The 27,855-nt window shown below is 34.2% G+C and overlaps 5 protein-coding genes across 5 annotated transcripts; 4 read left to right on the forward strand and 1 right to left on the reverse strand.

Annotated features, from left to right (window-relative positions):
• Positions 1-194: 194 nt before the first annotated feature.
• Bm13964 (Uncharacterized protein) lies at positions 195-6,584 on the forward strand (the record flags this gene model as incomplete). Its single annotated transcript, XM_043081663.1, has 12 exons — positions 195-293; positions 592-695; positions 841-982; positions 1,202-1,271; positions 1,509-1,624; positions 1,712-1,846; positions 4,733-4,858; positions 5,108-5,171; positions 5,466-5,602; positions 5,669-5,902; positions 6,280-6,402; positions 6,465-6,584. 12 exons carry the CDS (start codon positions 195-197, stop codon positions 6,582-6,584), a joined length of 1,470 nt encoding a protein of 489 aa, XP_042937597.1.
• Positions 6,585-10,407: 3,823 nt separating this feature from the next.
• Positions 10,408-10,796, forward strand: Bm10018 (Uncharacterized protein; the record flags this gene model as incomplete). Its single annotated transcript, XM_043081664.1, has 2 exons — positions 10,408-10,452; positions 10,701-10,796. The coding sequence occupies 2 exons, from the start codon at positions 10,408-10,410 to the stop codon at positions 10,794-10,796; spliced, it is 141 nt and encodes a 46-aa protein (XP_042937598.1).
• A 3,332-nt stretch (positions 10,797-14,128) lies between these two features.
• On the forward strand, positions 14,129-15,488 carry Bm10017 (Uncharacterized protein; the record flags this gene model as incomplete). The annotated part of the gene is made up of 3 exons (XM_001902020.2): positions 14,129-14,231; positions 14,747-14,922; positions 15,333-15,488. The coding sequence occupies 3 exons, from the start codon at positions 14,129-14,131 to the stop codon at positions 15,486-15,488; spliced, it is 435 nt and encodes a 144-aa protein (XP_001902055.2).
• A 2,418-nt stretch (positions 15,489-17,906) lies between these two features.
• On the reverse strand, positions 17,907-19,899 carry Bm14214 (Uncharacterized protein; the record flags this gene model as incomplete). Its single annotated transcript, XM_043081665.1, has 2 exons — positions 17,907-18,003; positions 19,820-19,899. Coding segments are annotated over 2 exons (177 nt in total), but the record flags the coding sequence as incomplete, so codon positions are not given.
• A 3,519-nt stretch (positions 19,900-23,418) lies between these two features.
• On the forward strand, positions 23,419-27,798 carry Bma-bnc-1 (Uncharacterized protein; the record flags this gene model as incomplete). Its single annotated transcript, XM_043081666.1, has 8 exons — positions 23,419-23,496; positions 24,107-24,335; positions 24,908-25,131; positions 25,354-25,517; positions 25,992-26,100; positions 26,835-27,023; positions 27,234-27,382; positions 27,600-27,798. 8 exons carry the CDS (start codon positions 23,419-23,421, stop codon positions 27,796-27,798), a joined length of 1,341 nt encoding a protein of 446 aa, XP_042937600.1.
• Between the last annotated feature and the right edge of the window lie 57 nt (positions 27,799-27,855).

The following is a 27,855-nucleotide window of genomic DNA, read 5'->3' on the forward strand; positions in this document are numbered from 1 at the left end:
GAAAAGGAAATAACTTTGGCATATTTATAGTTTTAAATTCAAAGAAGATTCAATTTTCATTGCACGATATTGTCAGCGTGACATAAAATAGGATGCTGGAAGAAATGGTCTTCAATCTAAGTGTAATAGTCCTTTTGTTTGTATTGTAAGTTTAGTATTTTAAGTGTTTATAAATGGTTTTCAGAACTGTGAGAATGTCATTTGATGAGAAGGATAAAGCTGATATCGCGGTGATTGGACTCGCCGTGATGGGGCAAAATTTGATTCTTAACATGCTTGAGAAAGGTTTCGTGGTTAGTTATAACTTCGTGTTCTATGTTTAATTCTCGATGTCACATCACACATTATAGATATATGCTTTTTTAGCGTATTTCATAAACCTTGAGTGGAAAGAACTAAGTGTCATGATGAAATCGGGAACATGGATAAACTGTTTATTTTATTATTTATTACTTATCACTTATTTATTACTACTATTACCAATGTTATTATTATTATTTTTTGTTTTTATTATGATATATTTATTTTACCATTATTACTATTTTATTATCCGACTGAGCAACTATATTTTTGATTCATGTCATGTTAAAGGTATGCGTCTATAATCGAACTGTATCGAAAGTGGATGATTTTTTGGCGAATGAAGGAAAGGGTTTACGGGCTCTTGGTGCACATAGTTTGTCGGAATTAGCTGAGTAAGTATGCAACTTTTAAAAGAATAATTTCGGAATTACTTGTAATTTGGATAATGAAATATATTTTGGGTTTGAAAAATAGAGTTATTTCATGTGGAAGTAGAAGTTATTTCATTTGAGGTGTATTTAAAGCTCTTTATGTCAGAGTTCTAAAGAAACCACGACGTATAATGTTGATGGTAAAAGCAGGGCAACCAGTGGATGCAATGATTTCCAGCATTTTGCCTTTTCTGGATAGAGGTGATATAATTATTGACGGTGGAAATAGTGAATATACGGATACAGCAGTAGGTTTCTTTCATTTTACCTACTTTTAGTTTATATTCCTTTCTGTAACTGATTTGTTTCATACAAAAGAAAGAAGCAAGTTGAATGAGCAAAGTTCTGACTTGACTCAATCAAAGAAAATAAAAGGCTTTGCAAGCTTAGATGACTCATATATATTCATTTTAGTACTTTGGATGGGGAGGTCGAAAATAAAGTTTTCCAAATATCTTTTTTTGCAGCGACGCTGCACCGAACTGAAAGAGAAGAATATTCGTTTCGTCGGTTGCGGTGTAAGTGGTGGTGAGGAAGGTACCGTTTTAAGATTTACAGTTTCATGTTCCGCTATGTAAAATTTGGTGAGATTACTTTTGCTCACTGGCTGAACAAGGTAAGAGAAAGAAGGTGTCTCATTTCTGTCACATTTTTATATACTTAATGTTTTAATCTCCGTTTCGTGTAGTTTTTGAGGACCAGAAAAGATTTTCATGGACCAAATGAATGTAGACTGTGCTAGTTGTTATTGCATATTGAAGCACCTGCTTTCAGGAGCACGTCATGGTCCATCACTGATGCCAGGTGGTTCAGCTGAAGCTTGGCCATATATAAAGGATATATTCCAAGCAATAGCAGCTAAAGTTGACAACGAACCTTGTTGTGACTGGGTGAAATTATTTTACTTGCACTATGCCAAAATGCAGTTGTACATAGGCATATTTGTGATTAGCAGTTGAACATTTAGATATTTTCAGGTTGGTGAAAATGGTGCTGGACATTTCGTGAAAATGGTTCATAATGGAATTGAATATGGTGATATGCAGTTGATTGCAGAAGCGTATAGTCTATTGAAGGACGGAGCCGACTTAACACATGATGAAATGGCAGAGGTCAGTCAAAATTTTTGGTTTTTAGCTTTCAACAAATAATTTTTGGCTTTTATAGCATTCCTTATTGTTAGTTATTTTAATAAGCACATTTCCAGAGCAGATAACATTTCATGGATGTTGCTTTATATCATGTTATTTTTATAATAGTCTGATTGCTTTATATTAGTGAAATTTCATTAAGTGCTTTAATCGCGTCTTATATTATTGCGGTCTGGAATTTATTTAGTTTCGCATCGATCAATAATTATTTGAGTTATATTTATGTTTGCGTTTTTTCATTGCATATTTTCTTGTAAGGGACTTTGAGATAATGTTCATGGTATTGACAGTTATGGATCTTCTTAGCATGAGCTATTTATCTTTATTTTTGAATCTTCTAGTTTATCTCTTGTTTTTCGCTTTATTTGGACTCTTTTGATTTAGTGGTTCATTTTTCATTTAATTTTCATTTAATGGGGGTAATTTTGATTCACGGTATTTTCCAGTCGCTTTCAGTTTTATTTGCAAATCGACCAAAGCTTTTAACATTTCGTTATGTTTTTGATTGTTCATTTTGATTACATTAATTATCAGTAAGCGCAGTATTTTTCGATTTTTTCACTTAGAAAAAATCATTAGAGAATGCAAGAAACAACTCCGATGACCAAAAATATACAAGACAGTATTATTTCAATCTGCAGTTTTTCTATGACTACAGTGAGCAATATTGATGAAATAAATTGCGTGGAAGATTTGGATTTCGTTCGCAGTTGCTTTAAGAACTCATTCAGATTTTGGTAAAGTAAAATTCGGTGATCTTTTAAAACTATCAAATTTCTTAGTTTTGTTCAGGATAGCGTTAAAAGCGCTTCCACTTTGGTAATGGCATGAGTGAATATATATGTGGGTGCATATCTTCGTCGCCATCATTCAGTTTATCGATTTCACTGGTTACGTCTGCATGTATTACACAATTCTCATTCAAAAAAAAAAGTTTTCAACAGTATTGTTGCTCGTTGTATCATGGCATGACGAGAATGCACTTGTCAAACTATTGTTCAACGAAAGGAGGTCTTTCAAATCCAAGCTTTTAATAAGGAGAATCTTGCTTTGATAACTGTGTGGAATTTTTATTGCCGACTATTTGGGAAAGATATCAAAATCTTCAGTTATATCTGCGAATTCATTATAAAGCCGTTACAAAAGTTTATTGTTATGGGTAGAATTCTCTTCCAAAGCTGATAGGTCAGCATTTCAGAAAAAAGGAAGAAAGCTCGTGGCTCGCATTACAATACCATCTGAAACTTGCAATGTACCACGGATAGAAGCAGTTGTTGATATCGATCTCAACAAGTTTCTTTTTGTATAGTTAGAAGTGAGAATTACTGATCAACTTTCAACTTTTGATCATATAGTGCAGTTTGTCAAAATCGAATCAGTAATTATAGGGAATAATTTTTCAGTGGATATGGATGCGAGTCATCCAATAAGTCTGCTAAGGACTCCTCTCTCCATTGCTTTGTGAATAATTCAATTTAAATCCTTTACGTGAAAACCCAGAATCATGTTGGAACGTTGAAATCAAAATGCTTTAATGGAATGTCAGGTGTAGAGAAATTTGTAAGAAATATGTCTTAACTTTACGGATTCATCAGTTCGGGAAAGTTGAAAATATTAAGGCATTGTAGTGCCGAAAAGAATATCAGCCAAGAACAAAGAAGTGTATAATATTCAGGTTGATTATTTATGAAAAATTCCATCTATTACATTGATTATAGTGAGCGGAAAGAAACGAAGTGTTTCTATTAATGGCAATATTGGTGCACTGTAGAACTAAATATATATTGCCTTTAATGCAATATTTATTCGGATCATTGTACTACATTTGGTCAGGTTGGATCGATTTTTGAAAAACATACCTCGGAATTACCGACAGTTATCGATCCTAAAATGTAGTGGTGGTATCACCGACTGGATTGAATCTTTATTTTTTTTTTTTCGGCTAATTTGTATTTCTGGTTTGTGATGGACTATAGGAAGTAACACAGTTCTGTTGGAAATGATACATCTTTCTAGCGACTAGTTAAGCATAGCTTCAGTAAGTATTTCCTTAACTTGAGGTTGTAGTATTAAAGAGGAAGGATTGAAATAGAGTCATGGAATTATGAAGTATGTTCGTACATTTCTTTTTTTCACTTATTGTAGTTTACAGTGTTTTAAATGCATATTTGATACAAAGTAGGCGAAAACGTTGTTGTGGACAACTGATGTTAGTTCATATTGTTATAAGCTTGTGATTCTTCAAAAGATTGTTCACTAATAGTAAAGAAGTTAGAGAATTTGTTGCGAAAAAGTGTGTCTAATCAGATTGTATTAATGAAATTTCTTGAAAACTTGGGAGAAACTTGAAACAAATGTGAAATTTATAACCGGTCTCAATTGCTATCATTGGAAATCTGTAATTCTGAAGAGAATGAACCAAAATTCAGTAAGTTACCTCCAATATTGTGTAAGCACTTTCTTCTGCTTTCGCTTAAGCAGAAGGCTTTGAACAAGTTTTGCATATAAATTATAAATTGCCATTCTTGGTCATTGTGGTACTGGTATATATTGTGGATCTGTGGTTTTAATAAGATGTTTCTTTTTAATCAGTTGTAAGTGCTGCAAATCAAGATGAGAATTTTTCTGGACAGAAAATGAGAATGGAATATGTGCAGGAGCTGAAGCAGTGAGCACGTATATCAGTCATATAAGTCATTTTTCATCTGATAGCGCTAGATTTGCATTTTTAGTTTGTAATTAAAATAATATACCGTTAAATACCACGCAACTTTTTGGTCAGATTTTTTTTTTCCTAAAAATTATGTTGCCATCACAAAGAGAGGGAAGAAATTATTGGTCTTTAAGGTATTCGCCGAATGGAACAAAGGCGCATTGGATTCATATCTGATAGAAATAACAAGTCATATTCTTAAGTTCAAAGATGAAAATAAGCAAACTTTATTGCCAAATATTAGAGATGCTGCTGGGCAAGTATGTTGATTTTTTCAGATTTTTATGAACAGTTTTACTTGTAAATGGTTGAGAAGCAGTCTGTCGAAGTCTTAAATTATTTGATATAATTATATGAAGTTAGGTTTGAAACTAAAGATTGTTGGATTTGAGCAGTACCTTATCCTAGTTTAGTCTGTCGATATATCACTAAAAATATCCAATTATATTGCAAAATTAGGAGTAAAAAAAAAAAAAAAAGAAATTAAGAATCATGGAAATTACTTATAGAAAGGGACGGGCAAATGGACGGGAATTGTTGCTTTGAACTATGGAATACCACTTACGCTGATTGGTTAGTTTTGATCATTTTCAGTAAGGATTTTTTGTATGGATTATTTTCTATGATGACATACCTCAAAAATTCCATATATATATATATATATATATATATATATATATATTTCTTGTTTTGTAATTTATATTTAAACGCGAAAGAAAGCACTTCCTATTACAATACCGGGTACTTTGTATTTAGTGTTTGGATATAAATTTTGTTAAGATAAACCTATTAAATAGTTCAGGTGTCCAACGTTTTACTTTATCATGCTTTTCAATTCTTATAATTCAACAATGGATTTTGTTATAGGTGAAGCTGTTTTTGCTCGTTGTTTATCGTCTTTGAAGGATGATCGACTGGCGGCAGCCAAAGTTTTGCCGGGGCCTAATCCTGATAAAGCTGGTATTGTTGGTGACAGAAAAGCATTCTGCGAGCACATTAGGAAGGTGTGTAAATTAATTCAAGTTTGCAATAGTTTTGTGTCCACAGTCTAAAGAACCTCAGTTATCCAGGCTTTGTATGCATCGAAGATCATAAGCTACGCACAAGGATTCATGCTTCTTGCGGAAGCAAACCGTGTTTTCAAATGGAATTTAAATTTTGGATCAATTGCATTGATGTGGCGTGGTGGGTGTATTATTCGTTCGCGCTTTTTGGGTGAAATAAAGAAAGCTTATGATACGAATCCCAAACTTAGTAATCTGTTGATGGACAGTTTCTTCTTAAATGCTATCAGGAAATGTCAGGTTCGTTGCTTTTATGACTGGAATAATAATGTGTTCTTTTCATCTCGGAAGGAAATGAATGAAGTAGTTCTGAACTTGGATGAAAATATTGCAAGATAAAGCCCATCCGTTTGCTGGATTACTCTGGTTGGTTTACAGACGACATATTGGCATAAAGAAAGCTTATATATAAAATCTGCCGAATGAAAGTTCAGATCTAAGTACATTATAATTCTTTATAAAGAATACGTATATCTTTTTTTTTTTCATCGAGATGAGCTCTGTCTTCTAGACGTGGTGAAAATAATTCCGTAACTTTCGTTTAAATTGTGAGTCTATGAATGTCAGCAATTTTTGATTAACTTTTGTAGCATAAGGGACAAAATTCCTCAGTTTAGGAGTCATGGCGTATTATTAGTGCTGCCGGAATTTTACTTGGTATACCAACACCAGCTTTTTCAACTGCGCTTGCATTTTATGATGGTTTCCGTTGCAAAGTATTGCCAGCAAATCTTATTCAGGTAAGAATTTCGTTTTACCTTCGTTGTTGAGATCTTTTGCTCTTAATTGAGAAATTTTCTAGGCTCAGCGTGATTATTTCGGTGCTCATATGTACGAATTGATGGATAAACCGGGTACATTCTTACATACAAATTGGACTGGTACTGGTGGTAATGTTACTTCTACAGCGTACATTCAGTAAAATGTTCGTGAATGATGAGATTATCCGTAGTCAGCGGCTGTGTATCTTATTAATTTTTTTAGTTCCCAAAAATGAGACAAATCCTAGTTAGAAGTGAAAGTTTTTCACCAGAAAGCAGCTTTTGGACTTTAATGGTGTTAGTGGTTGTAAGTTGTTTTTGCGTATAGCCTATGTGATATTTGTTATTAATTTTGTATCTGCTTATTCTTTATCGTCTTGTCATTACATATCGATTTGTAAAAATTAAATAAATGGAGCATAATTCAAAGTTTTACCACTCATGGGATGAAACTGAAAAAAAATTTAAGTAAATCGGACGTTTTGTAAGAAAAGATATAAGCAATGTAGGGAAAAACCTACGTTAGATGAATTGATATTTCATTTAAGGACGTTGTTGTGAAAATGATTCATTATTAAGAAATGGATTAACTATTAAAGGCTTGATGTTTCTCCATAATGAACAGATTTATTCGATTATTTTCGTGTTTAAATATAGCATGTTAAAATAAATATCTGAACAAAATCGTTGAACCATAATGAAAATATTAAAAAATTGCTTTTGAAACGATTTGAGAAATTGACGATCAATTCTTTTGGCTGAAAAAAAACATTCGGACTGTCCATTGTGACTGATTATTGATACTGAAATTTCAGTTATTCCACTGGAGGACTATCACAAAGATATTAATGGTAGATTTCAAATAGAGATGAAAAAATTTACAGATGAATTCATTGCAGCTGGGAAGGCCACTGTGAGGTAAGAGAATTTGATTTCTTTTGGAATTGTAGGGAATATTAATTCCCTGTCAGTTACAACAAACGAGTTTAATCATTTGAGAGAAAAAGCAAAAAACAATAAGTCAAATAAGTTTGTCTTCGGATAATATTTTGCTTCCTTCCTAAACCTAGTTTGTTGACCGATTGTCACAAATAATTTTTATCAATTAGCCAGTCAATCTGCACTACAGAGATCGCTTTTTGAGAAGTGGCAGTATTTGTGGATTTCTTAGTTCTTCCAAGGACGGTCCCCTAGTTCTTCCTAGCTAATGCTGTATTTTTGTTGAGGTGTGTTATGTATTTGTCGGCCAGTAACGGGGACTAACCGATTACACCCGACTTAATGGCATTTTTGTCCCTCTGTTGGCCGGCTTGCCTGTCTGTGTGTGTGTGTCATTTAGTTGCTTTGCTTGCTTGGATTTGATCACATTGTCCCACACAACATGTCTTCTTTACGTTCATCTGGTGACCATGTGGTGTCGGTGGTGTACGTATGTGTTGTGTATATTTCTCCTCGTATCTTTTGTCCCCTTCCTTCCTTCTCTTTCTATCCCGGCTACTTCTCTTTAATTCTTAAGGTTACTATGCTTAAATGTCGCCGCATCAAAAGTAATCAAAAAGAGTTGCAAATTCTGAATATTTTTTCTTCGGAATCGGTAATTCAATTCTAATTTAAACATTTAAAATATAAACATTTGAGATATCATTGCTTATGTTCCAGTGATTATCAGCTTGCAACCATAACAATCAAGTGTTATGCTAAATCTCTGATTGTGTGATCCTTGTCCCTTGATCTTCCATCAAGACAAAATAAGCGGTTCTTCCAAAAGTTATTGATATTCGAGATTTTACTGGTACAGTTGTGCCATTCCTCGAAGGACCTGTTTACACTCTTTCTATGTGTGGTACAAGGACAATGAATTGTTGGAGGTGTGTCGAAAGGTCAGTTTTGAAGAAAAGAAAACAGGAATGATGATGATTCGCATGGATTATGAACATAAACTGATGCTATTTAATAATGTAAATGGTCGTTGAAAGCAAATTATTGCATGTTTTTTTAAACTCATAAAATGATAGATAACGATACCTCTCTCATCAATTCTTAAGGTTCGTCACAGCTCATTAGAGAGGGAAGATGTATGACTTGCAGTGGCGGTACAGTCATCCCATCCTCTCACTGATACCAATTGCGCTATTAGTAAATCATGAATCCAATTTCTCTCTTTCAACTTTCCTACTTGCATCATTGTAAATTATTTTTCTCGCTGATAATTAAGTTATCTAATATTTCTCCACAGGAATAAATTCTCATATATTTGAAATGGAAAATGAGCTTTAGTAAATGGCAACGCACGATTGATGACACATTACATACGTTTCTGACAGTATGTAAAAATAATGAAAGTAAGCAAATAAATTGGAAAAACGCATTTCTCAAAATAAATTTGGATCAGAGCTTAAAGTCTGTGAAAATTAAGATAATTATCGAGGTAAGACCAAATCTCAGAAGATTTCCATTATGCTCCGTATGTGAATCGTGTTATAATTATTGGTCCTTAATTTCATAAAAAAGAAACACCGGGTCACATCTTCACCCTGCTATTTTCACGTGTCACTCTCGTAATTATTATGGCGTGACTAGACACGTCGCTGTCCTTCTAATGCTGTACACGCTCTATCTGCATGTCGTTTATAATAACGAGCATTTTGCTGCACGACACGGTGATTTGTTTACAACAATTTAGCACAACTGATGGTGTACGGTGTGTGTGTGTGTGTGTGTGTATGTATGTGTGTGTATGCGGGTGTGTGTAGGCGGTGTGCGTAGGTAGTACATGCGCGGATATAGGATGTGGTATAGTAAGCAGAAATAGACAAGGGTCATTTTGCATTTCTGTCCAGTTGAGAGGGTGTGTGTATCTCTCGTTCATTCGTAAAAATTTCAGGGTATTTAGCAATCTCTCGGAGACATGCAGTGTATCAATGATTTATTTCAGTGTCGTTATGACTGGTCATTTCAACTGGTCACCTTACAACAGAGGAACGCCTTTCACTTTCACCTGGAAATACAGTAGTTGTAATGTCTTTGGAATGCTTTTTTTTTGTTGGCAAAAGTTATAATTCCAAGTTTCTTAAAATTATATTCAAAAAAAATCAGTAAATGGCGCACATCTCGTACTTCAATTAGAAGCATCTTTTGATCAGCAAGACGTGACGTTTATTAGTTCTTTTTCTTTGTAGAACTGTGCATATTGAGATGCTAATAGTTATCACTCTTATCGGCTTCTCTAATCAATCAATGTTTCATATTCTCTTATTACTCGATATTCATTAATTTGATGACCATCACTAAAGACCGTTTTTGTTGTTGATATGATGAATACTAACCATCACCTTGCGTCCTCTTTACCCTACTGCCACAATATGTAACTCTTATCAAAATAGGATAACTTACTAGCGAGGTTGTAAATTCTGTCAAATAGATGCAGATGGTTTGAACATGTTTTCAAAACTCACTATTTCATGAAATAGATGAAGCTGTCAACTCACTTCTAGTGACATGCTGTCATATAGGTTACATCAAAGTCAACCTTAGATGATGTGATGACATTTCCTCTCCATTCTTGTATTATTGACAAAGTACCAGTTTAGAAAGGTAATCGTTGAGAAATCAATTGTGAAGAATATCATTTAATGACATGCATATGTGAGGGTTCTTCTTGACTTGTTACGTGTCTTATCTAGAAGTACGTGAATCGTATTGAATGAACACTATTCGGTAGAATGAAATTAACATGTCAAAGCTTTCCTCCTTTTTCCTCCATTTCTGTCTGTCTCTTTCTTCGTTTTCCCTCTCTTCCTTTACTTACACAAACTATGGAATGTTGGCATATGCAAAATGGTTTTTTGTGCGAAAGTATCGGAGAATTCGACGTTATTCGGTGGTACTACGTCGAGCGCATTTTTTTGATTCATTGCAAGCGCTGATGATAAATGCTACCGTAGGACAAAGGGAAGAGTGAGCTGAGCAGAGAACAGCGATGGGATGGATGGAGTGGTGACGATGACGACGTTGACACAGGCACATTTGGTAGGTCTTCCTTGCATGGATGTGTTTACGAACAGACATAGTGAGACAGATAGATGCTGAAATAAGATTGAGCTGCAATCATGAGCCATTGGAAGCAGGAAATTATCACTGATGACATTCTTTCACGTGCAGTCATTTGTAGAGATTAATTTGTAACCAGGCTGTGGGTGTTTCTTGACACTCTTTAGTTGGGAGCGTAGTGGTGGTGTCATTGATGCGATGTGTAAAAGATCTCATTGGCTCTTCAGATTCAGTTTGTTAGCAAGGAGGGCTGCTGTGTAGGAAGAAGCTACGATAGGGTGTTATTGGGTGGTGCGGAAGGAAGTACATCTGAGGTGAGGTGAGATGAGGTGAGGTGAAACATTCAATCTGTGAGTGTCATCAAATCATTACACCGTGGAAGCAGTAAGCATCGGTGGCAGGCAACGTCGGTCGAATAGCTCTCGCAATTTATATGAGACGGTTTGCGGCTATGGGACGATGACTGTCGTCAGCTGTCGTCCCGGTGGGCTACCGAACCGAACTCCACCCATGAGAGCACATAATATATATGAGCCACCACCGGGCCGCTCCTCTTCTTCCTGTCCTTTTTATATTCCTCACCTCTACTTCTATCATTTCTGCTGCATCACTTCTGACTGACTGGAACAGAATAGCACACAACAAATCCGTACTGCTAAAAGGCTAACTTCTTGACTTGTTTGTTATTGTCGTTGTTGTCGTGATAGTTATCGATGTCCAAGATAATCAGCCATTCCATCCATCCATCCTCCATCCAATCCATCTATCTATCTATCTATCCCACCAACCGACCAACTAACTCTTCACAAATAATCTCTTCTGCTTTGCTTTGCGTTATTCTCCTTATCATATCATCCAGTTATTGTACACTTCTCATTTCTTCTTCAATATTTCAGTCACCATCACTTCCCTCAAATTTTACTATTCAGAAGAAAAGATAACCAAGCAGAACTCCATGCATCTATTCTGAAACATTTTATAAACGAAAATATCCGTTACTAACCTGATTAAAACTGCTTTCCTGGTTAAAATTACTTTTGCTGACATCATTTAGTATATGCTTTTGGGTTCAGGTATTTATCATTGATTTCTTGGATATCATCTTGGTTCGAGATCCCTTATATTAACATTTTTTGAAAACGTTTAATACGTGTTGTACTCCGGTTTTTTTTTTTTTTTTTTTTTTTCTGAATTTCAAGTTAGAATGGGTAGATTTGCATTTGTTCCTCAATAGGAGCATATGACATTACTTTTCATAACATATCACACTATCTCTTAACTGATGTCACTTTAACGAATTATGGGACAAGCAATGTTCGTTGTGCGTAGGAACCTCTGGGGCTAGTTATTATCATTCATCGCAGATGTAATAATAAGTAGGCGGGCACCAGTACTCGGGAGAAGCCAAGATAAGGGTGTGGGGAATGTATATTTTGTGGAAGTACTCATTTCACTGGGTGAACGGACCGATAAATGTTATCCTTCGGACCGCTTTGCGTGGAAGCCATGTACCGACACCATTTGGACCCATTTATATCACTCTTGGTATGCACTATTTACACACACACATACATGTGTTGAAGTTGCTGAGGAGGTATTGGAGTGAAGCGGTGGTCGAGTGGAATTTGACGAATGGTTAGATGTTGGTGCTGCTGTCGGTTGTGGGATTCAAGTATGACAGGAGTCGGTAGCAGATGGATGATAAGAAGCTGAAGCAGCACTGTGCGTCATAAGATAATACGTACACATTTGTCGTTGGCATTTTAGGTGTGGAGAGGGAAAGGGGCGACCGTTTCGAGAGTGGAAGCAGGGAAGAGGACAACAACTGTCCAGAGCAGGGTACTGCTTCAGGGAGGAAGCCAATTGGAAGGGAGACAACTGTCTCAACCCAGAAACTTCCTCCGTCCGATCTGCTACTGAACAATCATTCATATCTACACACAGCCACGTCCTCTTCCTTTCCACCTGTTCCCCAGTCCTCTATCTTCGTACTACTTCAAAGTAAGCCAACGCGGGGCTCTTCTTTACAATGTTTTAATAAATAAAGATCACTGGCCCCTCTAAAACTCACAAAAATGCATGAAATTGTTCTCTCGACAGTGAAATTATTAGTTCGTCTTATACTTTTCACGTTTACTTACTTTTGCTACATTATCTCTATGAAAGTAAAACCTAAGCAATTTCGGTCCACTATTTTAAGATTCATATATAATGGACCATTATTATCAAGTTGGCTTAGAAATGGTTGTTGAACATTCGGAGATGTCAGTTACAAAATTCACTCTTACTTTAGTCATTCAGGAAATGTTGAAGAAGACTACATTTATTCAATAAATAAATAGAATCAAACAGTTTCCTTGTTTTGATAACAATGAAAATACATCGTTTGATTGATTATATAATCTTATACAGAAACATTTTATTTTTGTCCCTTTTATAATGAAGGCCAGTCTGGTAAATGCGACTTGATAAATAGTCCACTAGCGCGGATAGACTGAAGCAGCACTGATGTGACAAAGCTTCCGCTAAAACTAGAATTTCATCAGTGGTCTCTTTCACATCAGCAGTGGTCACTTTTCATCAGAGCCTCACATTTCGAACTCAACTGTACCTGATTGACATACTCCCAGACTTAGTTCCTTCCGGAAAATGTTACGGACTTTTGTTTATGAATGTGTGTTTTACATCTACTGCTTGTCTGCTGGTAGTAAGCATATAAATGTCTACCAGTGAGTGTCACATCCTTTTTCCTGCCACTTAAATAGGCTGCAGGAAGGGATTGGTGGTATCAGTTTGTCGTTTGTATGCTTGTGTGTGTGAGTTAGTTGTCTGAGAAGAAAGGAAGGGAGAAGGAAGTTACCGTAGGCGAGTTGAAAATTATGTGCACGCGGAGGGTATAAATGAATGGACATCGTCACCATTTACCCATTGAAATGGGAAAGGCAGTATGACAACAATTGCATCATATCTTTCCATTGTCACTACTAATATTCGATAGTTGTGAATTCCATTCATTCAATCTGAATATCTTGTCTGTAATCCCAGTGATGTCAGTCGTAAAATCTAAAGTCTGCCCATCCTTTACTGACTATATTGCATCTGGTATGTTTCCATACGCAGTTTTTATTGTTCTGAAAACCACTGTGCTTTGGTGAATTTGTTCACTTTTTCACTTCTGTTTTCTGCAGTTACGTAGACTTAAACGGATTATTTAATACGTGAATAGTTCGCTCTGTAAAACGTGCAACATTACTCGTAGGTATTGAGGATGTTGTTTCTGTTCCACTTCAAGTTGATAAATCTGATGTAGCAGTATGCTGGTGCTCGAGGTTATTCAAGGTGTGAAAATGCAAAATTGGGAGTTATAGAGGGTTATCGTAACGTGTTCTTCAGTTATGATTTTTCAACTAAAATATTGTGAATGCTGGTATTAAAAGTGTTCTTGTTACGTTACTACATATGATATAATTCATTGGCATCATATTCTTCGATCACTTTAAACATTGCAGATATTTCTTCAGTTATGATTAAAGTGCAGCATTTAAGGTATTATGCTAATTTGTATATTGTTTGATATTATCTTACTCTGTTATTAAAAAGTTAAGAGATAAGTGCTGCTGAATTCTTGCAAGAACAAGCGGATTATATCGTTTCGATGTTGCTTTCACCAGCAATGCTGCCACATTTAAATACAGCGTTTAGAAATGGTAGTTCGGGAACGCTTGATACTGAATCCGTACAATCATCCACTACTTCTGGTGTGTTTCATCTTTTTGTGTTTTCCTGATCTAAAATTTTATTATCTGCAAATCAGGAGGATCACTGAGCGATGGGATCCATAGGACGTTGCAGTTGAAATTCAGAGTGATCTGCTTGATCTTTATGTTCTCGCTTTTACTTAGCCGTAGCTCTTTGGCTTATTTTAGCCTATTTACGAGAATTAGTGACAAGAGTATTATAATTTACTTCAACTGATTTTTAGAAACGGTTTTTGTATATGTATTTATTTCCTCGCACATCGATTACCGTTTAATGAGGAATGATAATGTGGAATAAAGGAGCATTGCTATTTCAAATTTTTTTTTTCGATTTACTGATGACTTCGAGAGTACACTTCAGATCTTTTTGAAACATGGTAGCAAGAATGACATTTTAAAAGAAATTGTGTACTTATATAAGCGAAATTTTAAGAGCTGGAGTTATTATCTGTTAATGAAGTTTATTATATTCCTTAAATGGTTGTTAATATTGGCCGTAGATCTGTTTGTTGCAGGTAATGTTCAAAAGCGGAATCAATATGGTTTAGTAAATGATTTATCAGGCAGTGCCTTATCAGCGGTAACTGGTCCCAGCGATATCAGAAATGCAGCGGAAGTTGATAATAATGGTAAGATGGACCAGACTGATCTTATCGAAGCCATTACGTTTGCATCACTTTACGGTTTCCAGGTGCTCGATTTTGTTTTATTCCAGACGATTTACTCATCCTTAATTAGGAGTGTTTGCTTGAAATGCTGTTTGGTAGCCTTATGAGAGGTGTTGTTTATTTTCTCTAGATATTTTGACAAAACATTTGATTGGTTGTTACGACAGAAATGAAAGAAAAATTTAAGACTGAAATTAAGATTCTCTTCAGAAATTGGTCTTCATCATTTATAATTAGCATTTCTTTGTGCAGATATTTCAGTACGTCTATATTTTTATTTCACGCGAAAGTACTTAGAAATCATTTCAGTGTGAGTTTCATCCAAATAATATTTGTCTTAGTTTGTTTATATCATATTTTTACGTCATTTTTTTCCTTAAGTAAATTCTTGTTAATATGAAACTCTCTTTGATAATTTACACGTTTTATGCAGGCAGTGCCAATACGTATTAAAATTTTATTACACCGTGCATTATCTACACTAACAAGAAAACGAGCCGAGGCAATTATTCGACGTACTGGTTGGAAAATAGATGATTTTGAGAGAGGATTTATCCAAGAGGTAAGCACATTTGGATGCAATTTTTAACTGGGTGTTGAAGTAATTTATGGTTTTCCAGTCATTTAATTATATCTTTCTTCTCTTTGTTTATAACCTGGCATAACCTTTCTTTTTTGTCTAACTAATGCAGAACGCTTGTTGACCTTTTTACTGTTTTTCTTAATAGAAAACTCCAATGTAGATGTTTAATATCTTGTTTGGTCCATTTCTGTATTTTTGATGCTCATTTTCAAACCAGAATATAGTATAGTTTTTTGATCTGATATTAAGATCGTTTTCGTTCTCATTACAATACGAGGAAGAAATTCTAATTTTGTCAGATCATGTATTTCCTTCCTGGTTTTTGGATTGTATTTTGGATTGCATGGTAAAGCTTTTTCAATCTACACTATGATCCTACATTGTATTTTGACCGTTGCAAAAGCACATTGATCTAATTTTATGATTCTTTTTTTTGCACATAGTTCATGATTAAGGCTGGTATTTATTTATATTATTTCTTAAGAACTTTGGACCACCTGCTTTTGTATTTTATGCGAGATGGCAAATGTCTTTAATTTTATTCTCCAAGTTTTTTTTTCTGCCGCATATGCCAGTAAATTTTGTAGTGAATTCTTCAATTTAACCTACTTTTGAGCGGGTAGTTGCATGTATATCTCTTAGTAAGTCAGTTGATTTGTTTATCATAGGAATTATTTCATTTCAGCACTATATTTATACCAGCTAGTATATTGGGAGTTTTCCTGTAATATCATTTGAAGGATATTTATTACTAATTTGGTATATTATTGTGTTATTGATCAAGATGAAAAAGGAATTTATTAGAAATCCATGTTCCCTTTCAAGCTTAGTGTCTTTATGTAAAGAAGGCAATTCCTCCAGTAATCACATTAGTATCAAAAGAAGGAAAACATGAAATGCAAAGGGCCTCGTTATCAAATTAGCGAACTTTTGAGAAAACGAGAATGATATTATTACACAAAATAGTTGCTCAATTATATCCAATAAACTGTTCTCACTCATTCTCGCGCATTCATATACTGCTGATAGTACTGACTTAAGAACAAAGCCGAAAAAGATTGAATCTTGCTGGAATTTGATTTTGATTCATTTTGGTTGGAAATTTTGCTACTAATCACTTTTAGGACGCGTGATAATCAGGCTCTGTTCTGTTACTCGTTGATTAAGGAAGGTTTTGATCGGCCAAGTTAAACTGTGTCTCAACTTATTGCAGAGGAAAGTGATGTCTACTTCGTCGAATTAGTGAATGAAATGAACACGGTATGATATTTAGTCAATATCAATATATAGAAATGAATTGGCGGGGCAGTCTGAGCACCATTCTGATTGGTTCAGTTATTTAAACTTTCGTGTTTGTCTTGTACCTGCTGCGAGAAATACTCGTGAAATATTGGTATTGTAAATGCTGAGTGTAAAAGCAGATGAATGGCTTTGGTGACTTTTAAGGATCGAAACGATGACATGCGCAAAGTCAAATTTCAAATATCAATCTAGAGAAATAAGTAATCGCTGCATTGAATGAGAAGTAACTACTTTGTAGTCTCCAAACAGAATTAAATGTTTAAAGCTGGAGATTACTTGAAGGATTATTGCAAATTGAGACTATTGCTAATGCATTTAAAAGTTTGTGATCAAAAGAAGCATTGATTCGATCGATCTTTGGCAGTTTTGCGCATGACATATTACTGCGGAACTTTATAGGAAAAAGGATTGTACAAGCGGATAGTTTTGCCGTTCAAATGTGGGAATGGATAGGTATAAGTAATGAGCGTTATCTAGTCTTAGTGATGTCCCCGATAATCAAAAAAAGCAGAGTGATTCAAAATTTATGAGATCTGGCATGGTTGCACAAGATATTTGTCGCAGTAGTACCGGTATCATCAAGGGATGAAGTTTGATGTGATGAACGATGTTTCATTTTTGGAACTTCCTGTCCACTTCCTATCTCACTTGATTGCTGAGACATTGATGTATGGGTTATCATTCAGGCATGTAATTTTATTTTTTCAAATTCAATTCAACATTTGAAGTTATTTTTATGCTGTCTTGAAATTATAAAGATTAGAGGCCGAAGCATAAGACTAACTTTAAACGATTAGTTTCATTAAATTAAATGATTTCGGCAATCTTTGCAGCTAATTGAAGTCTGTAATAAAATTAAGGCCTTTACCATTCCTAATTTTGTAAATTTTGATTTAAAATTCAACAATTTTGGAGGCATATGCATCTTTAATATTTTAAATATAGAAAGTAGTCTAAACTTCATTTCCTTATTTCTGTAGATATGCTTTGAAATCGAGCATCTAGAGCACTAATTCTGCTTTTTGCTGATACATTTAGTAATGTGAGCACCGACTCTGCTCTTTTTTTGTAATATTAATATTGCACTGTTAACTTAATTTGCATAAAACGTTAGATCATGCGTACATGTTTGATCTTGTAATCTTTTCCTGGTATATTCTGAATTCGTTGGTAGGCGTCATCGGGGATATGGAGTATAGCAGTTTCAGTTTTGTAGCATCTTGAGAGTACTACATTGAGTATGCTTATGTGATATGGACATGGTCGTTTGTCGATTAGTCATTCATAAAAGCTTCTGTCGCTTTGTTGGCACTTTTTGACACTCTCTCTAGGGTCCTCTGATTTTTTCTGTTGATGCTTTTGCGGTGCTGGTGGTGCTACCCATACTTTGGGGGTGATGACAGATTTGGATGGGTTTTTGTTGGTGGGTGAAAAGTGACCTTGTGAAGCAAACAACTCCCTCGAGACATATTGCCTGTTAGCAGTAGTTTGTTTCCACAAATTTTCTCCACCCATTGCTCACAATAGTCATTTTCATTCATCCATCCATCCTTTCACCCCGATGTCCGCAGATCCGTTTCCTTTTTATCTCGGGAAGTGTCGCTCATCCGCGATGACTTTTTTGTCAATCCTTAATTAAGTGATTTGTATAGTTGAAGTGTGATAAAAATTGGTTGGAAATTTTAACATCAGCAGTTTTAACTGATGAAATATTTGCGACTTCTGTTACCTGGCATTTTTTGTTGCCATGATTCTGCGCTTTCTTCGCTTGCGAACTATCATCAAATATGTATGCGTGTTTGTATGTGTTGATTCAGCAGCTTTGCATTGTACCTTCATAAAAATTTTTTTTCGTACTGGAAAAAAGTGTTGCTTGGTTAAATGCATAGGTGTCATCCCGAATCACTGCTCCCATTTGATAGTAAATGGCATGCATACCATCTGAGCCATCTTGTTCATTCTTGAAATGATGTTTCTGTTGCTGCTGTAGGATGTTTTTCATTATTTCAGACGTTTTGCTCATTGCTTTTTCTATTTTTAAGTTAGAAATTGTATCCAACACCATTTGTTTGCATTTGTGTTAATCACTGGTTTAAGCATCATCTCTGTTTCAGTCCCAGAAGAGTCATGAGTTTGATGAAGTCGAAAGGACAATAACTGCTTCATCCGTTTCTTTACAGCTCAGAGTAGCTTCTTTGTTGATCCTTCTCGTCGCAAAATTGCTAGTCAACTTATAAAGTTTCCTCTAATAATTAATTGGTTAAATGGCCAGAAATCTGAACTTTTTTTCAATTACAACAGCAAAGAGCAAGGATTCCATTTTCCTCTTTTTGTATCTTGTCACTTTTTCTTCATCTTTAACAACAACAGAGGATTTCTTTAAAATGTATTTGTGTGAATAACCTGTATTTTCATTATTTTCGCAAGTTAGTTAACACAAAAGTGAGAATGTAAGGAAGCTGCAAAGGATTCGGTAAGACAAGAAATAAAATCAGTGTAGGTTTTTATTAGTATAAAATAATGACCGTTTTATGAGCTGACTACTACAAAGAGGTATATTGGATTCTCGTGTCTACTGGGTGATAGGTCATATATATGACATCTTGTTTCAAAATGGTTGATTGTTTGATTGTACAGCAGTAGTCATTGGCCAAGTCTTTGTTGATGACATAGCAACGCCTCACTCCATTGTTTTTTGAAAAAGGCTTGTAATTGAGGTAGTGCACTCAGTGCATATTACTTGATCTTTTTGGCTTCTGCTTTTGTATTGATTGTTGTGTCTACTTTCCTTGTAAAGCTGGCGGACAATGAAAAGTTCGAATTAGTAAAGTTGGATATCAGTGTCAATGATCTATTATTGTAGTTACAGTTCCTATTTGATGCATATAATAATCCGCTACCGTACCTACCCCGTCTTTACAATTTTTAAGCGTTTATTTGTGTGTGTCACATTTCAGCACATTAGGGTGTCTCTCTGCTCGTCTACTCATTAATGTCGCCTTTTCTATGTAGGGAATACAGGTGGCACCAGTGACCTCCCTTCTGTTGTCGATTCATTCAGCAACTTCCATTTAGGACATATTTCTTGAATACTGTCAACATTGTAACATTTCATCGCTACACAGTATGTTTTCATTAAGGCTTCCTCCCTTCCGTGGCACATTCCTAAAATACTTGACTTCTAAATGGTCACATATTCTGTTATAAATCAGATGGACATTTGGACTAAATAATATATTATTCATGAGTTTTAACGTCGCCAAACTAATCTACGCTAGTCATAAAAAATATGGAGAAAATTGGGAGCTGAGACAATGAATATTTATTATTTGGAATAAATCAATTCCTTGTGGTAAAGGTTGCCAGGAAAATGAAAAATTGTATTCCTGTTTTGCTTTATTATAGAAACGGCGTTTTTCTGAGTGGGAAACTTAGGATTTTATTTATTTAAATTTTTCATTCAGAATATTCGCAGGGAACAAATTGTCAGTTTTGATTTTTTTTTTTTTGGAAGAAAATGAACGCAGAAGCAGAATTGGTAAGATGAATTGAGAATATGATGACATCTGATGAGTATTTGTAATTGTGTTTAAACGAAAAGCTGCATTTTTTTTTTGGTAAGCGAGAAAGCGTTGATAGCCGTTTGGAGCTCGATGTAGTGTTTTTGGAATGATCGGGAATAGGCAAATAAATAAGTAGACAACACACCGAATATCTGTTAACTTAGAATTTCTGATTCTTCATTTTCGCTAAAGCATAGAAGAGGAGCATAATTATGTTCTGGATAAATTACTGCTGAGAAGCAAACGTTTCAGTGTATGCTCCCAAAAAAGATGAGACAAGATTGAAGCATTTTTGGTGGGTTCAGATAAGCCTCCTTCAGGGAAAAGGCATATAATATCCAGGAACTGGTGACATGGGTGATTTATCGGTGCACGCCCTGAAGATGCTATTCTTGAACGGAGGTGACAATATGAACTATGTCTTCGAGATTTTCGTCATTAAGCTCTATACCACTTTCAAAATATTATCTCTATTATTTTCTTCAGGATCTTTTTTCCTCAGAGCTGTTGTAAATTTTAGGTTGAAAATTTGGTTTTAAATTTTTACTGGATGAGTAAATTCGCCTTTCTTTATCACGTTTTTAAAATTGGAATTAGAAAAATGCGTTTAGCCGTTTAGTAAATGATGTAGATATTTCTTACTGGTTGAACTTAAACAATCTTAAAGATTGTAATCTGTTTACCTCTTTTGGTCACTATCTTCCGCTGTCTTAAATTCAAAATATAAAGAGAATGTAGTTTAATAATACCAGGGAAGGAATTTTCCAAAAAAATAAGATGACACCACGGGGAAGACATTCGGTTTTAAATGCAGATTTCAAACAGGATGACGATGTCATTTATTTGAATGTATGGTGTTGACATGAGCTTAACGAAGAGCCAAGGCTGAAATTAGGTGTCAAGATGAATTGATGTCTTCCTGGAACATGGAATAATGTCATCGATTTCAATATAACAACAATAGAAGCGTTGAAATGATCCATGAATTTATACTCTGATATCCGTAAAGCTTATGAGATAGGCCTTTCAGTAATGCAATATTTCGTGTTAAAATATGCTCCGTAACAGTACAAAGTGCTTAAAATTGAAATATTCGATAGTAATAGGAAAATGGGATTAAGTGCAACTGCTGCTTTAAATTTTATAACCGGCATGTCCATCTGTTCAAAATCAACAATAAAGCTTTTAGGTGAGGAATGAAATACTGCTAATTGAAAGAATGGAAAGACTATGCTTCCTCCTTTTTCTTGTTCCTTTTAATTTTCGTTCGTTATTACAAAAATAAAAAGCTGTTTTTGTAAGTGCGGGAATTTTTATTTCAATTATATCCTATAAGACGAAGGAGAGGATTATTTCGGGGTAGTCTTTTTGGAGGGAGAAGTTAGCGTTATTTGCAGCATAATGGGCTGAAATTTCATTGCTGCATTATGTTAAATTGAGGGCTTTTTCGTCTTGTAATATGCATAAATTGATTCGTTTTAGTTTGTACAGCAGAAAAAGGTCATTTTACAGAAGGGAAAAAATAAATTTGCTTCATAGAATTTAGCGTAGCATGTATCATTCATGCATTTCGTTATTTCGAAATCGGTAATGGGGAAAGTAAATTGCTTCCTCTTGGTAGTGATGATGGAGAGACAATCACAGCAATTTCCTAAAGCCATTCGATGTGCTTCAACAAACGAGCATTTGAAAGATGTTATTTTCAACGACAAAATTGCATAGTGACACTATCTGTCCCAAAGAAATATCACGTGGCTACAGCATCCATTTATGAACCTTTCTGAGTATACTCTTATAATCTTCCATCTTCATATATTTAAATATGTACTGCTCTTATTTTTTACATATGACAGACAGCTCATGAGCACGCACTGCAATGTATAACCAGTCAAACACTTTATTTTTTTTTTCATTTAATTTCAAACAAATGCTTTTATCTACACGCTTTTATTAAATTTTGATTTTTAAATAATTATAGGCAAGCGACCATAACTTATGAAGAAAAATATTAAAAATTCACATAAGGTTAAATAAACATTGTGCCTGAATATTTTGCTTGGGTAGAACAAAATAATTTCACATAATTTTGCAGTAGAATTCCTTCCTATTAAGCTATAATCGGTGTTATCTTTTCAGGATCATAGCATAAACTTACTCGAGAAAATTATTAAAAATTCACAATAAGTTAAATTATGCAGGATCTTTAAAAGCGTACTTTTTTTTTTTCTACTTAATATTTTCTATATTTTTTTATTTTTGAAACCGTATATTATTTGCTTAGAAAGTGTTATTACTTGGATACTGTTATTAATTATGCTTAATTAGATTTTTCAACGTGGAAATGTTGGTAGAAAGTGATAAATACCAAATTCTTAGCATAAAGAAATTTAATGGTTATGCAAAATAAGTCATTTTTTGCAAATTTTGACGCTCAGATGCTCACATTTTTTAATGTTCGTAATGTCAATCATCAAATCGTTTTATTTGTATGTTTTCCACAATAGTGTTAAATTTTTGTTTGATCTTAACTGACTAATAGTTGTTAATAACTGATCATTTACTTTAAACTTATTGATAATGATCGCCTTCCAGTTTAGACCATAGTACATTCTTGCAAATCTTGTCGCATTAATATGGCTAATTTGAATTTTGTATGAGTTTTATTAATACGGGCACCTTTACAGGTGTTATATTGATTTGAATTATATATTTCAAATAAATTAACTCCATGTTCGCTATTATTTTGTTCTATTTGTTCGAAATGATTGCAATTTAAAATATTTTTTTAACACGTACACTGAATATTTATAGACGAGAAGCTTAAGTTAGATCGACTTTCATAAATTTGGGATATTTTGCGTCAGAATACTTAATGAATATAAATGAGAAGATACTGTAACCTCCTACTGTAATTAATTTCTCCATCTCTGTCTTTGTTATTGTTGAATTGGACGTTTATATTTTAGGAGCGGTTTTTTGAGTTAGTAACTGATATATTTCGTTGGATTTTCTGCACTTGGAAAGTAGTGCAATGAAAGAAAGGCAAATGTAATTTGGAAGTAGCTTGCAGAATGGAGATGAAAATGAAGCAACACAAATTCTCGGCGATGTATCTGGCGCAATCAGAGAAAAGGCGAAGCGCTTTTAAAGTAAAATAATTGAATGCAATTTTTAAGAAAATGTGTTGTTACTGGTGATTATTTATTCTCGGCTTAGTTGTTCCTGCCTGCAACAACGGTATCATTGCTAAATGTTATCTTCGTGCATTTCGCTAGTACTTATGGTTTTTATAGTAATGTAGATTTGATAGAGACAGAGTTGTCGTTGGATTATCCAGCTTTTGAAATGAAGCTCAAATAAACTACCAAAATGTAAATTTTCGAGAACGGAATAAGATTTTGGTCTAGTATTCTGTGGTATTCATGACAAATTACGAACATTACCTTCAGTCTTTTTTTTTTGTCTCTATCGTCTATTCACTTCCAGTTTGCTTGTTTTTTTCAAATTCAGGAGATCTTTATTCTGAATTATTATGCACAGTAGCTTTTGCAAGTGAATGTTCTTTGTGTTAGTTAATTATCGTTGAGAAGGCTTTGCACTCACTACTCACTCTTGCTATAATTCCTAATTAGTAGTTGAGATTTTGAAAAACATGCTGGTTTGTACTGTGACTAGTACTCCTGACACAGTCAATGAACTATTCTCTGTCAGCACCATTGGTTAGATTATTTGTCTAGTGAGACACATCTATTGTTCCAGGATGTTAAGACGGGTAAACCTCTGAATAATTGGATGTGTGCTAATGTTCAGTGCGAACTGCAACTTATGGATCGTTTCATGGGTATCACTTCGTGTGCCGATCTGGTTGATCCACTTCGCCGATCACTGGTGCCATCCTTTTTGCATACCTGGCCAGCATTTGTAGGATTTCCACCACCAGTATTGAGTGTTTCTCAAGGATCAGTTACCGATATGCTTTTACGACCTTGTTTGCATTTTTATTACTTTTCAAATTCATTTTTTATCATTCTTTCTTTCAGTTTTATAATTTTATAGTAAGGGAGCCATAGTGCAGTCGTTATGCTGTTTACATAATATCTGCAAAAAATCAGCACAATTTTTTTTACATTATAGACAACTCCAGACACAATTTTAAAATGTTATGTTGATGTTCTTTGGAGGTTAAAAATAGCAAACAAATGTAAATTATATAAATTTTGTTTGCTCAAATGCGGAAGCACACTGAACGTCGAAAAAGTTTTAGGATTATAAGACATTTTTAATGAACACCTTCCAAAGTTTCCAAAAAGTAGTTGCTTGTGAAAATCTAAATTGTTTTCATTTATCTTATGGTATTAGGTCTTTATATTATTGTCATCTTGAAATTGAAACATTTTTTTTTAAAAAAAAAAAGTTATTTTTTGCTTAAGCTCTAAATGATCAACATAACATTTTAATGAAGTGGTTACTGATCTGTAGCATTTTAAAAATTTGTATTAGTAACATCTCGATTTTTGTCAGTATTGGTTTAAAGGATGAATTTATTTTGTTTGTTTAAAGGTTCTCGAGTATCGGAATCAACGAGTGGTTGTGAAGCATCTGCAAGTGATGAGCATATTTCATCAGAATTGGTTGCTGATGAAGTCGATGAAATTGTCGGAAAGGAAGTGACACAACAGTTACAGCAACATGATGATACAGCAGTAATTGATGAAGGAATTGTAAAATTTGATTCTGTACCCTTTATCGAAAGTGGTGATTTGAAAACGAAATCAATAACTCAGGTACCAGCATTACTGTTATTTTTCTTTTAAAGCATGGATAATCGTTTATTTTTTGCTTTTCCTTCTCTTTTTATCGCCATTATTCCTACGCAAAAGTGAAATGGCTTTTCTCTCGTGATTTCTCCATCTATGTACGGCACTAATACACCGAATTTTTAAATTTTTAAAAAGTGAAATGAATTCAGTTAGTATAGAAAACTGTAAAAATTTGAAACCTTTTAGACACCGAAAAGTAACGGCAAGAGACGAGTGCAGTGTTTGAAATGTTTTAAAACATTCTGTGATAAAGGGGCACTGAAGATACACAACAGTGCAGTACATTTGAAAGAAATGCATAAATGTACAGTGGAAGGATGTGAAATGATGTTTTCATCAAGACGTAGCAGGTCTGTTGTTTTCACTTGTTTTGTTAAAATACGAAAAATATTTGAATTAGGTTCACATAATATAGATTTTTAATTTTGTTTATAGTTGGGATGGTTCTTAGCACTTTGATGTTATGATTCGGAATCTGAGGTGAATTAAGAGACAGAGTTCCAAGTATATTTAAATTAATAACTGGGATGAATTCAGTTAACGAATGGCATTCAGTAACCTCATATATACGATACCTAAATAATACTTCTGGAGTGTGAACAGTAAATGAACATTCGGTAGTAATAAGTAGCAAACTTCATTGCAACACTGATAATATTTTGAAGATGTTTGCCGAATTTAATGAACTTCATAAGAGTTGGAAGACATCGGACAGTCTTTGTCCCTTAGTACAAATAAAAGGAAAGAAAGGTCAAAAATTATGCATCTAGTAAATATTTTAAATTTTCCTATTATTTAAGTTAGACGGTCATTCTGTGTTGTAGAAATCGACATTCAGCTAATCCTAATCCAAAGCTACACACTTCCGCTACACAACGACAATTCGATTCATTCAGTGGTGATAATTCGCGTGATAGTTCTGTTCCAAAAATGGTTCGTCAATTTATTTAATGTTTCATGACTCCCCATTTTCTGTGTTGGAAATAATTATTTTTACAAAACACCCAGTAAAGTTTGAGGTATATGGAAATGTGATGGAATGCCGATTCTTGAATCAATAAATTTTTCTGTGTGGGAATGAAAAATATGCTGATTAGTAGTAAACATGAAAATTAAAGACAGATTATAATCCATTTATTTTTGACGTAGAATAACTTTAGTTGTTGTAAGACTACAATCATTTGTTTTGCCTGCTAATACTAGAATATTAATAATCAAAATTCAGCTATGTATTAAGAGAAAAAAGAAAAGTTTAGAGGAATTGACCTGAAAAATGTAATGAAATAGAATAATATTTGACAGAAAAAACAGTATGCAAAGCAAGTAATTAAAAGCACTAATTGTCGTGAAATTCCGTTTTTGTTTTCTAATTTTACCCGCACCTGAGTAAAGGTATATATAAGACAAAGAATATAGGTATATAAGAACATAGATCTCGTTGCTGGGGTTTCTCAATGGTTTTTCTTTGAAATTTCGTTTTAACATCAGGGAAGATTAAAGTCTGAGGGTAGTTTTTTTTCTACTTCTGCTGAGTGTCTTAAATATATCTTAATTATTTTGTATTAAATTAAGTTATTCTCTTGATGTCTTTATTCTGGCAGTTTTTTTTTTTTTTTTTTTTTTTTTTTTTTTTTTTTTTTTTTTTTTTTTTTTTTTTTTTTTTGTAGGATAATCTTCTATATTTTGCCGGTTCATCAGAAACAGGCATAAGTGGTCATTCTCCACTTTCGCAAAGCAATAGTGATACTTCCACATCAACACGACTAAAATTAACTCCAGAGAAGAATTCCCATTTTGGGACGCGTAAACGCAAGTGTGATAGGCCGGTTAAGTTAGCTGTTGCTGATGGAATAACTGTAAGTAATTTGGCTTCATTTTCGTGATGTGAATTTTTCAGCGTGATGTTTGTTATAAATCGATCGTAATCTGTTCTCTTGTGAGTTACGTTTACTTCAGCTCCTACGTATTGTTTATACATCTTTTTATCTTTTGATTGTTTATGATTGTTTCGAGTTTTAAGTTTTAATTTTTTTTTTTTTTTATATGAAAAATATATTATTTTGTAGCATACGAAACGAGAACCATGCAATTCTGCTGTAACAGGAGTAGTACCATCAGAATATAGTGAAACATCGTCAACTGCACCACTTGATCTTACGAGTGGAAAAGCAGATCCGAAACAGCTTTCTAATGCTGTTATGGTTGAATCTACCAGGTACTATTTATATGGGTTATGAGAATTAGGAGTTACTACATATTACCAATACATTATTCCTTATTTAGCTTGGAGACAAAAAATATATCTGGACTACTTTTACGCGATAACAAATGCAGTGATCAAAAATTCATCTAACTGAATTGATCATAATTGTCATTATGTGTTAGCGTTGTTTGTTTGCTTGAAATTGCTATGGGAAAAGTCGATCTTTCAGTGTACCTCCAACATTATTTGCACCCGCAGCAGCAGCAGCAGTAGCATCAAATTCAGCCATGTTAACGCCGATTACAGAAATGGTACGAATATTACAACAAGCTCATATGTTCAGTTCACAGCGACATAATAGTAGTGGTATTCAACGTGGCTTTAGCTTGCTGCAGCTCATGCAGGAACAAGCTAATGTTGGAAAATGAAAGTGTCTTAGTAATTCTTGATTTCTTCGTTTTCATCATTTCTTACTTGTACTTTCG

This window comes from Brugia malayi (assembly GCF_000002995.4).
Source record: "Brugia malayi strain FR3 genome assembly, contig: Bm_v4_Chr4_scaffold_001, whole genome shotgun sequence".
Classification (NCBI taxonomy): domain Eukaryota; kingdom Metazoa; phylum Nematoda; class Chromadorea; order Rhabditida; family Onchocercidae; genus Brugia; species Brugia malayi.